Below are 14,783 nucleotides of genomic sequence, written 5' to 3'. Positions count from 1 at the left end.
ATCGGGAAGCTCTAGAGCAGGGATTTTCGCATTTAAGAAGGCTTTTAACGTCCAATTGTTATTAATATTACTGAAATAAGTGATATGGTGTTGAATGCGGCACTGTCCAAACACTTTTGGAGACGGGTTATTGCTGTTCCGTTAGTCTTTTAATTTGAAGCTCTCAGAAAATAGTTACACTTGTGTGACGTCATTTCCACGGGAGAAACGCGGAAAACAACGTGTTCGAAATATTATATGTCCTCATCAGAAACTCGTATATTAGTGTTTTAATTTTTTGAGGGGTTACAAGTTAACGCATTTAATCAGCACGGTTGGTTATTGTCTTTAATTATGAAGCCAATTCTAACATTGGTAGGATAACATCATCATCACACGTGGGTAGGCAGACGGCTTGAGACAAAAAGAGCGACGTGAAATGTAATAATATAAACATTTGGTCCTCATTATGAACAAGTAATATGGGAAATTGCAAAAGGAGATGGTTTATCGTTGTCAGCAAATCTTTTATTTTGAAGCCCCTTCAAACTAACACGGATGTGGCGTCGTGACGTCATTTCCACGCGGAAGTGCGCGTCTACTCAGTCCGATGACTAAACTCGAAACAAAATTTGGAAGAACGTGATTGTCAACATTTGAATTCTTTCATCGTCATTTTCAGACAATAAGTGTGTTTCTGAACAAGTGAATATGGTAAGTAATTACGTCATGTTGTTATATGTAGAAACTTTTAAAGCGACGCACGTGTGGCAAGCTAAGAAAATTACTGTGGTCTTTTTTTCAAGTATTAGCACGTCGGCATTCGTTTATTCAATAATAGAGTTATAAACCGAGTCTAAAATCTTCTGACGGTAGAAGTATTGGTTCAACTCTTAAAAAGAAAAGAGCGAAATGTACCTAACTTCCCAAGTAAGAGAACAAATGGATTTTTCCAGTCATTTCTTCACTGTACCTTTTTTTTTTTTTTTTTCTGAAACTCGGCATAATGGATTGTATGTACTCAAGTCATGTAACGAAGTATTGATAACTTTTTTGCTTTTTCCAACGTGACTGTTTTCTTGCAGGTTTCCACTGATTCCAAAGCGCTGATCCAAAGATTTTACCAGCTGCAGTCAGAGCGTCTGGAGGCCTATCGACTCTTTGAGGAGTACGTTTGTTTGCTTGTAACGATTCCGTCGTATCATGTACTGGATCCATTTTTTTTGCAAGTGAATCTGGTTGCTATCTCACCGCACACCTGATAATCTCTCTCATTCTCAGTGGTTTCACTCATTTTTTTTTTTCTATTAAAATTTTTTGGGAGGTGTTTATTTACTACAAATCTATATTTGTTCATCTATCTATCGTGGATGACCCCAGTTCAAATGTTTTCCCACAATTTTGCAAGATTTTATTATCTGATGAAACCAAGGTTGGATTTTTTGGGAGCTGTAATCCCAAAAACATGGATCATGGATGGATCATGCTTTTGGGAGTAATTTTATTCAAGCCGCTTATCCTCACAAGGGTCACGGGAAAGCTGGAGCCCATCCCTGCTAGCTTCAGGCGGACTACGCCCTGAGCGGGAATCGATCCCACGCTGCCCGCGCCAAAGGCAAGGGTGTCAAACTCATTTTTGTCGCTGGCCACATTGTCGTTCGAGTTTCCCTCAGAGGGCCGTTATGACTCTGAAACCATAAAAGTCATTTATCACCTCATCATATTGACGCGTGAGATTTACGAGTTACTTTTGGAATCAGAACTCAAGGGTAATGGGGTTTTCAACCATTGCTGATGTTTGGTGACGTTAAAAACACTTGCAATACCTCAAGATTATGATTTGTGATATGACCATTTGAAATTTTGGTACACATTTGAACAAGAATCACGGAAGTTGACGTACATGATTTGCCTTTGCGGGCCACATAAAATCATGTGGCGGGCTGGATTTTGGACTCGGGCCTTAAGTTTGGCACCTGTGCCTTAAACCATGTGTGAGGAATTATGAATAGTTCAAAATAGCAAGCAGTAAAAGCATAAAATCTTTTGGCTTCTGATAGAATTAGGAAGATATATGGTGAAAAGCCTTCTCGAGCAGCTGAAATTTATTTTTTGCATTAATCAGAGCCACTTGAAATTATGGCAGGTGTGTGAGGACTCCCATTTACTGAGTTATAAAAAAGGGTGTGCACACTTGTGCAACAATGATATCACCGTTTAAAATAAAAAAGAACAGTTGAGTTGCAGTCAGTGTGATTTCACGGGTGTGTACGCACGCCATCGCGCTCGCAAATCTGCACAGTCGAACACGAAAAATCACGCACGTAAAATTTAAGAGTAAAAAAAAAATAGATATTGAAAGGCGCCGCTTATTTTGTGTAGTTTGGCCAATGTTCCGTCTAAGCTGCACCACTGCGCAATCGCGCAGTTGTCGCACGGTCTCGGAGAACGAGCTGCTGCTCAGCTGACTTCTACTTCCTTGTTTACCTGACACCGCCCCCCTCCGCTCTTAAAGGGGTACACTCATAATTACAAACGGAACACACACCCGCAACTTTGACTGACCACACTGGTACATTTTTCAAATGTGAGCGACACGAGTTGTACAGGTCACATAATGGCGTATATTTTTGAATGATTTGCCCATTTTTTTTTAATATCACAAAAACAACTGGGATTATATCGCGGGTGTTTAGACTTTTGTTATCCAATCCATCTACCTGTTGGTTGTGCGCACTGAGATTTTTTCCCTGTGTAAAATATGTGCCCAAATGTTGGAAATTTTTGGGGGGTTTTTTGTCACAGCTCAACGAACAAAGTCACGTTATTCATATCGAATCAAAACGAAAATTTGCGGGGGCGGTGAAGCGTGAAGTGACGCCGCCTCATTTCCTGTCGTCGCAGAGGCCACGAGGCCTACCTGAAGACGGGCCCCCGCTACGACTTTGAGCACTACAAGCAGCTGGTGCACCAGATCACGCTGGCCTTCAGCGGCATCTCCAAGGAGGTTCTGGACATCAAGGACGAGTTGCGGCTCCGCCTGGACCGGCCCGACCTGTCGGAACACGTCGACAAGCTGCAGTGCCGAGAGAAGCGCAAGCTCCAGCTGGTGAGTTCGAGTCCTCTGTGGGATTTACCAACACGGCGCTCGGAACCGGGCGGGACGTTGATGAGCGAGGAACGCCGGTTATGAGAAATAGAATTTTAAAAAAAAAAACATTTTTAAATCCAAAAGAGTCCTCGAATAAGTGGTGGATTAAACAGCCAATCGGTGTTTTTTTTTTTCTTCCAGTTTGTTTTTTCCCAATAGAACAAAAAAAAAAACAAATTTTTATCATGGAATGAGTGGAACTGTCCACCTGTTCCATCTTGCCCACAAAAAAAACAAATATTTTAAGAAAAATGTAACTATATCAGAGGGGTCTCAAACTGGCGGTCCGCGAGATATTTTGTGGTCACTCGAGTTTTATAGGAATGGCACTTTTGTGTACGGAGCTGATTGACGGGCCTTTTTTCAATGAGTGGAAGTATTTTTTTTTTTACACACAAACAAGCAGATCTGCTATTTATTATATGTATATATTATATTATTCTAATTTGCTCATCAGTACAACACTACAGTCATTCTTTCCACAGGATAAAGAATATATGCCTGTTTTGTGGTAGCGGCTACATGTGTTGCTCCACTGTCTGTCCGTCCGTCAATACATTTTCTTTGCCGCTTATCCTCACAAGGGTCACGGAGAGTGCCGGTGCCTATCCCAGCTGTCAACGGGCAGGAGGCATGCAGGGTACACCCTGCACTGGTCGCCAGCCAATCGCAGGGCACATAGAGACAAACAGCCGCACTCACAATCACACCTCGGGGCAGTTTAGCGTCCAATTAATTTCACATGTTTTTGGGAGGTGCCCAGCGAAAAGCCGCGCAGGCACGGGGAGAACATGCGACCTCCACGCAGGCGGGATAGAACCCGGGTCCTCAGAACTGTGAGGCCAACGCTTTACCAGCTGTTCCACCGTGCCGCCTTGTTGCTCCACCGTTTGTGTTCAGATATCCATTCATTAAAGGGTTATGACACCGCGTTAGCCTGTTGATGGCGTTTTGCATTGCTCATCAGCACGAAGATGAAGGCACTGTTGAACAAAAATGAAATTGGAGTGAGTGACTGGCAACTTTTTTTTTGTTCACGCTAAATTCAAACTGTTGAGATCGTTGAAAAGAATTGCTGAAAACAATTTTTGATATTCCAACGATTGTCACCTTCACACTTTTCACCTTCAAACTCCCCCAAATTAATTAAAAACCATATCACACATGAAGCTGCACATTCCACATTTCTTGATGGGTTCACAGAATTCCAACTTCAAAGTTTTCCATACATTTCGGAACTATTCGTCACGTTACCGCATGGTCACAATAACAATTATGTTTTGCATAAATGACCTCGTCCTTCCATATTTTAAATTTCCCATTTTACAATTTTGCGCAAACAAAATAATTCCACAACAGTTCAAAGTCACTTCTTTGACCTTCACGCATGATTTCTATACAAGCTGCCTTCATTTTGTACTGATTAGTGCTTATTGTCAATTAAATGCATTTTTCCGAATCGCCACAAGAGGGCGCGCAATTTTAAGACGCGCACCAGGCCTCAATATTGCGCTTGTGATACAATTACAAAAATTAATAAAAGAACTTCTGTCTTAGTGAAAATGAAGTGAATCACTGCCTATTTACAGTGCTGTTGTAATTAACTTTGAAGTGATTTTTTTTTGAATATTTCCAGTCAGTATCTAAATTTTAATATTAATATTGAGGTATATTTTCATATACATTTTGAATTTCTATTTTTATTTTCCTACAGCTCAGTGCAGTGTTCTTGTTCAAACTCCGTGTAATGTTACAGTGGCTTAGAAGAATGTCAAATCATTTTTTTTAGTTATCGTCCATCCATCCATTTTCTTTGCCGCTTATCCTCACAAGGGTCGCGGGGAGCGCTGGAGCCGATCCCAGCTGTCGACGGTCGCCAGCCAATTAGTTATTGTATTTATTTTAATTTTTCTGACGTCTGCGCGACCGTCTTTGAGTTGTGCTTTCTGCGTTCAGACAGCTCAACTGCAGCTGGCCCGACAGCGGGCGCAGGACCACCCGGAAGACGAGACGAGTCTCGAGACCGTCCGGCGGCTCAAACAGGAGTGAGGGCCGGTCGCCGTGGTTACGTCGCCCGCGGTTACGTCGCCCACCGTTACGTCACTGCGCCCGTGTGCTTGCGACTGTTCAGGATCGTCAAGACCCAGGAGGCGCTCAGCGAGATCATGCAGGACTTCAAGTACGACTCCGAGGAGAGCCACTGACGGGCGGAGACCTCCTTTGGGCCGATGGGCACAAGTCAGCTTTTCGTAGTGTTCTTTTTTTGTGTAAATATGTAAAGGCAAATAATATAAGTTTTCTGTGAAATACGTTGCAAATGTACTTTGACTTACCCACACACACACACATACACACAAAAAATCCAAACATACAATGACAAGAAAATACTGAATTTATTGGATTGCGTGTGTGTGTGCATTTACCTTTAAGAGGCGGAGCCTGGTCGGGTGTTTGCGCTTGATGTCTGTGAGTCTGCGTGAGTGCTGAGCGTGAGCTGCGGTCGACAGCAGTAGTACAAGTGTGGCGTCATCGTCACCTTTGAAGCAGGGGATCGCTGAACACAAACCTCAAGACCGCGTTCTATGTTGAAGTGGGAGGAGGAGCTTCCACTCCAGGCGTCATCCTCAATCTGTGGCTTTAGTTTGGGTGTTGAGGTGGTGCCACTAAGAGATTGCGAGTGAAATTCTGGTTGTCCCTCTAATGAGCTCGGTTCTGATCCTACCCGACCTGCTCACTCCGAGCGAGAACCTCAACATCTTCATTTCTGCTACCTCCAGTTCTGGTTCCTGTTGTCTCTTCTGGGCCACCGTCTCTAATCCGGCCTCACCACTGTTTTACAGACTTTGCCCTTCATCCTAGCGGAGACTCTTCTGTCACATAGAACACCAGACACCTTCCGGCAACTGTCGAACCCCGCTTGGACCCGTTTCTTCACTTCCTTACCACACTCACCATTGCTCTGTATTGTCGACCCCAAGTATTTGAAGTCATCCACCCTCGCCATCTGTTCTTCCTGTAGCCTCACACTTCCTCCTCCGTCCCTCTCATTCACGCTAATCTTCATTCCTCTCCTTTCCAGTGCGTGCCTCCGTCTTTCTAATTGTTCCTCCGCCTGCTCCCTACTTTCAGTCCGGGTCACAATATCGTCTGCGAACATCATGGTCCAAGGGATTCAAGTCTAACCTCATCTGTCAGCCTCTTCATTACTACCGCGAACAGGAAGGGGCTCAGGGCGGATCCCTGATGCAGTCCCACCTCCACTTTAAATACTTCTGACACAGCAGAGTTCCTCTCATGGTACTCTGTCGTAGGCTTCCTCTCGGTCTACAGAGACACAAAGTAGCTCCTTCTGACCTCTGTACTTTTCCAAGAGCATCCTCAAGGCAAATAATGCATCTGTGTTACTCTTTCTCGGCATGAAACCATCCTGTTGCTCGCAGATACTTACTTCTGCCCTGAGTGTAGCCTCCACTACTCGTTCCCAAAACTTCATTTGTGTGGCTCATCATCTTTATTCCTCTGTAGTTTCCACAGCTCTGAACATCCCCTTTGTTCTTGAAACAGGGGGGAGTAGCACACTTTTCCTCCATTCTTCTGGCATCTTCTCTCCCGCTAGTATTCCTTTGAATAAGTTGGTCAAAAACCCCACAGCCACCTCTCCAAGTTGCTTCCATACCTCCACCGGTATGTCATTGGGACCAACTGTCTCTCCATTTTCCTTTCTAACTTCCGCCTTACTGATCGTTGCCACTTCCTGGTTATAAACGTTTCCCTTCACCCTAGCGGAGAAGACTCTTCTGTCACATAGAACACCGGACACCTTCCGCCAACTGTTCCACCCCACTTGGACCCGTTTCTTCACTTCCTTACCACACTCTGCATTGCTCTGGATTGTTGACCCCAAGTATTCTGTTGAATAAGTTGGTCAAAAACCCCACAGCCACCTCTCCAAATTGCTTCCATACTTCCACCGGTATGTCATCGGGACCAACTGTCTTTCCATTTTCCTTTCTAACTTCCGCCTTACTGATCGTTGCCACTTCCTGGTCCTTCCCGCTTGCCTCTTCTACTCTTCCTTCTCTCCCATTTTCTTCATTCATCAACTTCTCAAAGTACTTTTTCCATCTCGTTAGCACGCTACTGGCACCAGTCAAGACATTTCCATCGCTGTCCTTAATCAGGCTTACCTGCTGCACATCCTTCCCATCTCGATCCCTCTGTCTGGACAACCTGTAGAGATCCTTTCGTATCCAAGCTGTTGTACTTGTCGTCGTATGCCTCTTGTTTAGCCTTCTCTACCTCTACCTTTGCCCTACATCGCCCCTCCTCCGTCCTCTCCGTGTCGCAGTTCTTCTTCGCTCGGATGACTTCCTGTGTTTTGCGGTTCCACCACCAAGTCACCTTCTCCCCATTTCCTATTAGAAGGCACCCCAAGTACTCTCCTGCCTGCCTCTCTTGAGTACCTTGGCAGTAGTATTCTCTGCTAAAGCTCCTTTTACAAATAAACAGCTTGCAGATTAATACTTGTTCGTACAGGTTCAACCTTCAATGGTCATTTTACGTTGGCGTTTGGAGGTTTTCGGTTGAAAACCTCGCTTCCGTGCCGTTGTGTAAGTTTCCGCAACAGGTGGCGTTGGAAAGTCCGAGGCGCGCGTGAAGGCGGCTCGCGCTCCCGCCTCCGTCCTCCTCGTTCCTCCCTCCCCGCCCCTGAAGGCATCACTCGTGTCTTTTGTAAGCTATTTCGCCGCCGCCGCCGCCGTCGCCGCACTCGCACCCGCACTCGGCGACTCGACTGCGGCCGCTGCGGTCATGTTGGCCCAGAAGCTGTCGATGTACGTCCGGACCGGCTTCATGCTCCTCTACGTGCTGTGCTTGAACGTGGTCCTGCGCGTCGTTCACTGGATCTCGCCGGCCCTGGCCAAGAAGGCGATCCTGAAGTTGAACGAAAGGACCACGATGAACCAGAATCCCAGTTTCACGTACGAGGACTGGGGGCCCACGTTCCTGACCTCCAAGTTCGTCAAAACGGCGGCGGAGCACATGTGGGCGTCCCTGGGGCAGAAGGCGTTCGTCGGGGGGCGAGCGCCGGACTCGCCCGTGGTCACCATGGACGGCCGGCAGAGCAGCATCGGCAACTTCTTCCGAGGTGAGGGCTACAAAAAAAAAAAAAAATGTCAGACTGTATTAATAATTTTGCTTGGTTTCCAGCAGACAGGTGTGGTGCTTGTTCGGTTAGGAGGATATTATTCCTATTCCTTAAGTGTGGGTGAGCAGTAGGTGGACTTTACGACGAAAATGATGATAAAATCAATATTCCCCATACAAATGCACAAGTAAACAAGTGATGCGTGTTCTTGGTTACATGGAAAATAGAAAAAAAAAATTAAAAAAGCCTTCATATTTCAAAGGAAACGCCGCAGGTGGCGTTAAAAAAAACGTAAAGAAACTTAACAGTCAGTGAAATAAATTAAATTCCAACGCCCGCTTAGCGTTTTGTGTTTAAAAAAAAAAAATCTTTCTTGCAATTTTTAATGTCGAGCTCCTGCGGGAGAAGAGTTCAATCGACACCCCAGCTAGTGATTTTACCAATGGTTAAATTAAAAAATGTGAAATTCTACTTTTCTTTTTTACAAACATACAATTTTATGGAAATGATCATTGTGATAAAATAATTCTCTGCAGTTTACCATTCGTAATTTATAATACATTTGCCAGTGATTAAATACACCAGATTTCTTATTGATTATAAATACTAGGAATAATTTGATTAAATGAAAAAAATATCCAATATAAAAGTTGTGGTATTTATGATTACTGTAACCCAAAATATTCTACATTTTTAAAAAGCTTTTGGGGGAAAAAAAATTCATTCATTTTTATGTTCAAAAAATGTAATCTGTATTTTTCAAATAACACCGTAAAATCAGTTTAAATGGATCATATTTCTGGTATATTTAATGGTAATAAATTTGTCAATGATTGAATTCATATGATTATTCATTTATTTATAGTTCTTGAAACAAGAATTTGAAAAAATAAAAACTCATTTGATATCAAATAATTTTTGTTAAGTTGTGTTCACAAGCAATGAAAGTACACACTATTTCCAAATTCTTCATTTTATATTGAAGATGTGAAATGGTTTAATTAAAAAAAATAAATTACACTAAATTTTCCTGCAATCATTTTATTTCTAATTAATGTAATTTTCCAACCCCCCCCCCCCCTGCAAACATGCGCCCCCTCCTGGCTGTGCGTGCAGGTTCGAGGCCTCTGGTGCTGAGCTTCGGGAGCTGCACCTGACCGCCGTTCATGTTCAAGCTGGACCTGTTCAAGGAGCTCGTCCGGGACTTTGGCGACGTGGCCGACTTTCTGGTGGTCTACATCGAGGAGGCGCACTCGACGGGTGGGCTGCCGCTGGCGCGTGCCGTAAAACGTTGCTTTTGTTGCAACATTTAAGCGCATTTTTTGCAATCAGCGTCGTCCCGTTCACGTATACGGTGGATTTCAAAACTGTACACACATGCCGTGTTTTTTTAGGAGATTTAGAAAAGAGAGAGAGACCAAGATGGAAAATTTGGGGAAAAAAAATTGATCAATATGTCAAGTGGAACAAAAGAAAAGGAAAAAAAAACAATGCCCCACTTTCACGCCGTGTGCTGGACTGGACGAGCAGTCAAACTAAATGCAGATGTAGGCCACCGCTCACGTCCGGGCGCTCACACGCAAACTCATTCTGGCTCCTGATGTCACACACCAAGCCACACCCCTTAAAGGCACACACCTGAGACACAAACGCTCCAACATGTGCAGTCATTGCTCTTCAATTTCAAGTTACACTTTTCCCTTGTTTGTTTATCGACGTTAGTGCTACTTTTCAATATTAATTTAGGAAAAACTGTTTTGTTTTTGTTGTTAACATTTCTGTTAACTTTATGAGAGAACATTGATTCGGAATGCGGTGTTTCCTTGATTTCTAAGTTAAATTCCTTCCGTGACCAAGCTGGTAATTCATTATATTCATTCATATATATTATATTTATTCATTCTATAGCCAAAGAATGTTCCCCGTTGAAGTGGATTGAAACGCCGTTAAACCCCTCCCCCCCCCAAAAAAAAAAGCTCCCAAGTGTCCTGAGTAAAGGTAACTAGCGCTGGCTGCAGTCCTGTGAATGGTTCCACCACTGGGGAGAATGTGGAGCGTTCAAACCAGCGTAACCGGTTTTTGAACAACTTCACTCATGGCTGATTCACATCTTTGAACTGTACTCCCGTCAACGGCAATGTAACGAATACCGGCCAGCGTTGTGCAAGAGGCCGCTGGTCAAAACCTCATTTGCCCGAGAGCTGCGCTGTCTGGTCGCTTATCGGCCCGCGCCGCTTAGCGCAGTGGACTCTCAACCTCGGGGGGGGGGGGGGGGGGGGATCAGGTCGGCGGTGGGACCGTGCCGGACGACCGCCGTCGCACCAACACCGAGGAGAAGATTCCCCCTCTCGACGCCGTGTCCCAAATAACGAGATGCAAGCTTTGGAGGGTTGCTGAGGAAAGCACCGGGCACTGATGGAGTTCCGATTGAATTCTCGGAACAGGGCAGTGCCCCAAAGGGGCGAAGATACCCGCCCCCTTAGAAACTGAAGCCTGGTGCGCTAAATTCCTCCAAGCGGGTTTGGCATGACATCACCACCTGACGCCATAAATCATTAATAATTGTTCCAGTTCACATCGGAAGAACATTTACAAGACCTGATTACAAAAAAACAAAAAAAAAACAAAAAGGTCCCTTGAGAACTGGTTTGGCCAGGAGGAGGGGGGTCCGCTTTGTTGTCTTCCTGAAACCTGTGCTAGAGAGGGCGAGTCTGGGAGAGTTTTTGCACCGCAGCATCTCCGGGCAGGGCATTGATTGGTCCGTCCGAGTGATTCGTGGCCAATTGGTTTTGCATTTGTGCGTTTCTACCGTTCCATAACCGGCTCAAAATCCATCGGTGGCAGTTGGTCTCTCGGTTTTTTTTTTTTTTAATAAACATCTCCTGAGCGGGGGCGTATCCGAAGCACGTTCGAAATCCGTGTTTGATCACATGTAAGTACTCAAGTACTGCGGGTCTCTGCGGTTAGTACAAAATGTGCGTCAGCGTCATGAGAAAAGTTGATGCAGTTCATCTGGCACACAATCTGTTAAAGGCACATACACAGGCACGACGAGACATGCTTCCATTTTTTTTTTTTTAACAGAAACTTTATTAAAAAAAAAAAAATAATAATAATAATAAACTCAATGATATGGTCTCCCTATAGCATGCTTTTGTTTTTTCCACCTTTTGCGGTCCGGGACGTCGAACCTGTTGTCTGTTGTCGAAGCGCCGGTTGACCGTACTTTTCGGTTTCAGACGGCTGGTCCTTCACCAACAACATCCAAGTCCAGAAGCACCAGACCCTGGAGGACAGGATGGCGGCGGCGCGCATCCTCATCAAGGAGGACCCGCTGTGCCAGGTGGTGCTGGACCCAATGAGCAACGCCGCCTCCGTGGAGTACGGGGCGCTGCCCGAGAGGCTCTACGTGCTGCGAGAGGGCAAAGTCCTCTACAAGGTCAGACCCGCTTGACGCGGCAGGAAGCGCTAGAACGTATACATAAATCGTTAAAAAAAGAAATCCTGAATGACCCCCCCCCCCCCCCCAAAAAAAAAAAAGTTTTTAACAGAAGTAGCATGTAATATGAAAATAGGTCATCTCCCGACCCAGACGGTTTCACGGCGGAATGTTTTGGACAATGTGGAAGGAGGCGGTTAACATGTAAATAAATATAATGTACGTAGCTCTGGAAAACAAAACTTGAGTCCAACAAAATACGCAACCATATTTCATTTTATGCAAATAAGCGCTCAAAATTTGTTTGGAATTTGGGAGTTGTCAGTAGTTCAAAGCATAAAACAAAAACTTCATTTGACGCAAAACTTGAAATTGTCAAATCAGAGAAACTAGTAATGTTGTGGGAAATTAAAAAAAAAAAAAAATGGATTTAGTTGACTCAGATTCTCGGCATCTGATTTTTCAATAATCCTGACTGGGAAAATTAGATTTCCGCACTGATATGTAATTAGTACGCAGTGGTTTCCTTAAAAAAAAATCGCTTCTTTCTGTTGAGGTCGATGCAAGTTAATGTATGAAAAAAAAATTCAGAGGCAAAAAAAGAAGTCAAACACTTTGATTATAAATGACAGTTTGAGTTCATTTTTTTTTTTTATGATGCCTTAAAGGGAAATTCACCCGCATCCCACGAGGAAAAAGGAAAATTTGCGTGTTTGCACTTTTGAGTTGGATTTCCTTGTAGAAGAAGGAGGCGAAGCAACATTTTGCCTGCCACGTCTCACGTCCGCCTCCTTCCGTGCAAATTTCGTGACGGGGAAACTCGGCCGGGCGGGCGGACGTCGACGTCCTCTCGGTTCACGCCAATCGCGTGTCCGGAGCCTGCGGAGAGCCGAGGAATCGTTTGGCTCGCCCGTGTGACGGTCCGAGCGCTCCCGGTTCTGAAAAGTCTCCCTGTGATTAACGCGCATGCGCGTGTGTTTTGTAAACTTCCGGCCAGTCTGAAACGTCCCCATCCGAGGCGTTCACGTTCGCTCTGGACATCTCGGAAAGACGAACACAGCGAACGTACATATATGTCTATATCTTTTTTTGTATCAACTTTTGTTTAAAGGTTGGAATATAACGTATGTTAGCTCCCTCTATGTAGAAGAAGGGGAACTACGAGACCGGGGGAAGCGTCGGCCGTGTACCGGGAGTTCCCCTGTTAGTAACGCGTGCGCATCCATCACAAGGAGACTTTTCAGCACGGGGGGGGAGCGCTCAGACCGTCACACCGGTACTGCGCCGAGGCCCTTCTTAGTTCTCGTCTTTACTGTTCGTCTACGCTGCATTTCAAAGACAAAGACGCAACCGCCATGGCAAAAGTACTTCGTCGCAACCGGCAAATCCAAATCTTAAAACGCGCGTCAGCGTCGCGACATTTCCGAGAATACTCAAATTGGAAAAAGCCGGCGTGCGGATTGACGGGAATTTCAGGGATGCGAAAATACATTTCCGAGGTGACGCGAATTCAGCGCTGCCTTTTTGAGCCCGCGAGGAGTACGGATGGAGACTTTGTTGTGATGTTTGTGTTTTCCGCAGGGGGGCATGGGGCCTTGGGGCTACAAACCGCAGGAGGTGCGCTCTGTGCTGGAGAAGATCAAGTAGGACGCAAAATGCCTCCCGCGCTTCGCGGTCTCCCTTTTCCGCTCGCTAATCCTTACTAGACGGCGCTCGCTAGTCGCAGTTTTTGTGTTTTTTTTTTTTGGGGCAGCCAGCCGGCCGGCATGCCCCCCCCCCCCCCTCGCCATGGCAACACGCGCTCACGCTCAAAACTCTCGCGCGGCGTGTCCCCCGAGCTGGACCTGGTCTCGGCTCGTCTGCGTTTCTTGGTGACGGCCGCAGATAAAACCGCGCGGACTCTGCGCCCCGATAGAGCGAAACGCAGACTTTTGGAGATCAGATCGCGGCCGCGACTCAACGGCGGGGAAACGTAGACTCGCAAGTGCTGAGCAAATTTATTACCAAATGACTTTGTCCGAGGGCCAAATCTCGGACGGCTTGAAGCCCGGAGAAAAACAGTTGTAATATAAGAATAAAGTTCCATTTTTCTTCAAGAAACAAAGAGTTATCTTTCATCTTTAACACGAGCAAAGACCTTTTTTATCAGGATTAAAAAAATCCTAATCCCACCGGATTAAAATTGTCATTTTTTTTAAAGGATCGAGTGAAAATATGAAAAGCATGTATTCGAGTTTAATAAGGGAAGAACGTCATTCTGAACAAGGGATTTTCAAGATGAAACTTTATTTTTTATTGTATTTTGTTTGTAAATAAAATGAAAAAGGAAAATTCTTGGAGAAAAAAAAAAAACAATACCGTATTTTGCGGCCTACTGAGATCACCTGGTGATAAATCTCGCTACACAGAAAGTTTAACGCTAACGCGGCGCTGTTAACGCTAACGTGACGGTGCTAATGCTAACGCGGAGCTGTTAACAGTAACGCGCCGGTGCTAGCGCTAACGGGGCGGTGCTAACCCGGCAGTGCTAACGCCGCGGCGCTAAGACTAACTTGTAGGCCGGGAATTACGGTACTTAATTATCGTATCATTAGGCCTTTTCTTCCTTCACAAAAAAAAAAAAAAAACATAAAAGTTTATGAATGCAGGGACGTCAGATTTGACACCGGAATGTCCTAAAGTCGGCCATTTTGATTTGAATCTTTTTAGGTTTTTAAATTAGGATTGTGCTAATAAAGTTGTTGAGCACTGCGAATGTTTACGTTTTGACAGTTCAAGAACGACTCTGGATTATTATTATTATTTTTTTTTTTTTTTTTTTTTTGTAATAGGGGATGCCGCCTGTCGGCATTTACCTTCAAAATAAAACGACGCGCCAAATCTCTTCACACTCGGCCGCTTTTTACATGACGATTGCGGCGCAAACCTCCGGGAGCTCAAATCCGAAGGCTTGAAAGTTGAGCCGCCTGTGATGGATCTTGGCTGTCTTGCATCTAATACATTTTTTTTGTATTGCAGTGTCATAAAAATAAAAAGTGCTCTCCACGTTGATGCGATGCTCACATTTG

The 14,783-nt window shown here is 44.9% G+C and overlaps 2 protein-coding genes across 3 annotated transcripts; both read left to right on the top strand.

Moving 5' to 3' along the window:
* Positions 1-531: 531 nt before the first annotated feature.
* On the top strand, positions 532-5,695 carry rex1bd (required for excision 1-B domain containing). 2 transcript variants are annotated; one of them, XM_061825389.1, is made up of 6 exons: positions 532-693; positions 1,065-1,147; positions 2,884-3,088; positions 5,087-5,175; positions 5,262-5,368; positions 5,561-5,695. In XM_061825389.1, the coding sequence occupies exons 1-5, from the start codon at positions 691-693 to the stop codon at positions 5,332-5,334; spliced, it is 453 nt and encodes a 150-aa protein (XP_061681373.1). In that variant the 5' UTR covers positions 532-690; the 3' UTR covers positions 5,335-5,368; positions 5,561-5,695. The 2 variants fall into 2 exon arrangements, with proteins under 2 accessions (XP_061681373.1, XP_061681372.1); XM_061825388.1 differs by lacking the exon at positions 5,561-5,695 and having other exon boundaries at positions 5,262-5,437.
* Positions 5,696-6,403: 708 nt separating this feature from the next.
* On the top strand, positions 6,404-14,783 carry dio1 (iodothyronine deiodinase 1). The gene is made up of 4 exons (XM_061825387.1): positions 6,404-8,276; positions 9,393-9,536; positions 11,516-11,715; positions 13,297-14,783. The coding sequence occupies exons 1-4, from the start codon at positions 7,940-7,942 to the stop codon at positions 13,360-13,362; spliced, it is 747 nt and encodes a 248-aa protein (XP_061681371.1). The 5' UTR covers positions 6,404-7,939; the 3' UTR covers positions 13,363-14,783.

Source organism: Syngnathoides biaculeatus, chromosome 7 (genome assembly GCF_019802595.1).
Source record: "Syngnathoides biaculeatus isolate LvHL_M chromosome 7, ASM1980259v1, whole genome shotgun sequence".
Taxonomy (NCBI): domain Eukaryota; kingdom Metazoa; phylum Chordata; class Actinopteri; order Syngnathiformes; family Syngnathidae; genus Syngnathoides; species Syngnathoides biaculeatus.
This window is presented reverse-complemented; position numbering and strand designations above follow the sequence as displayed.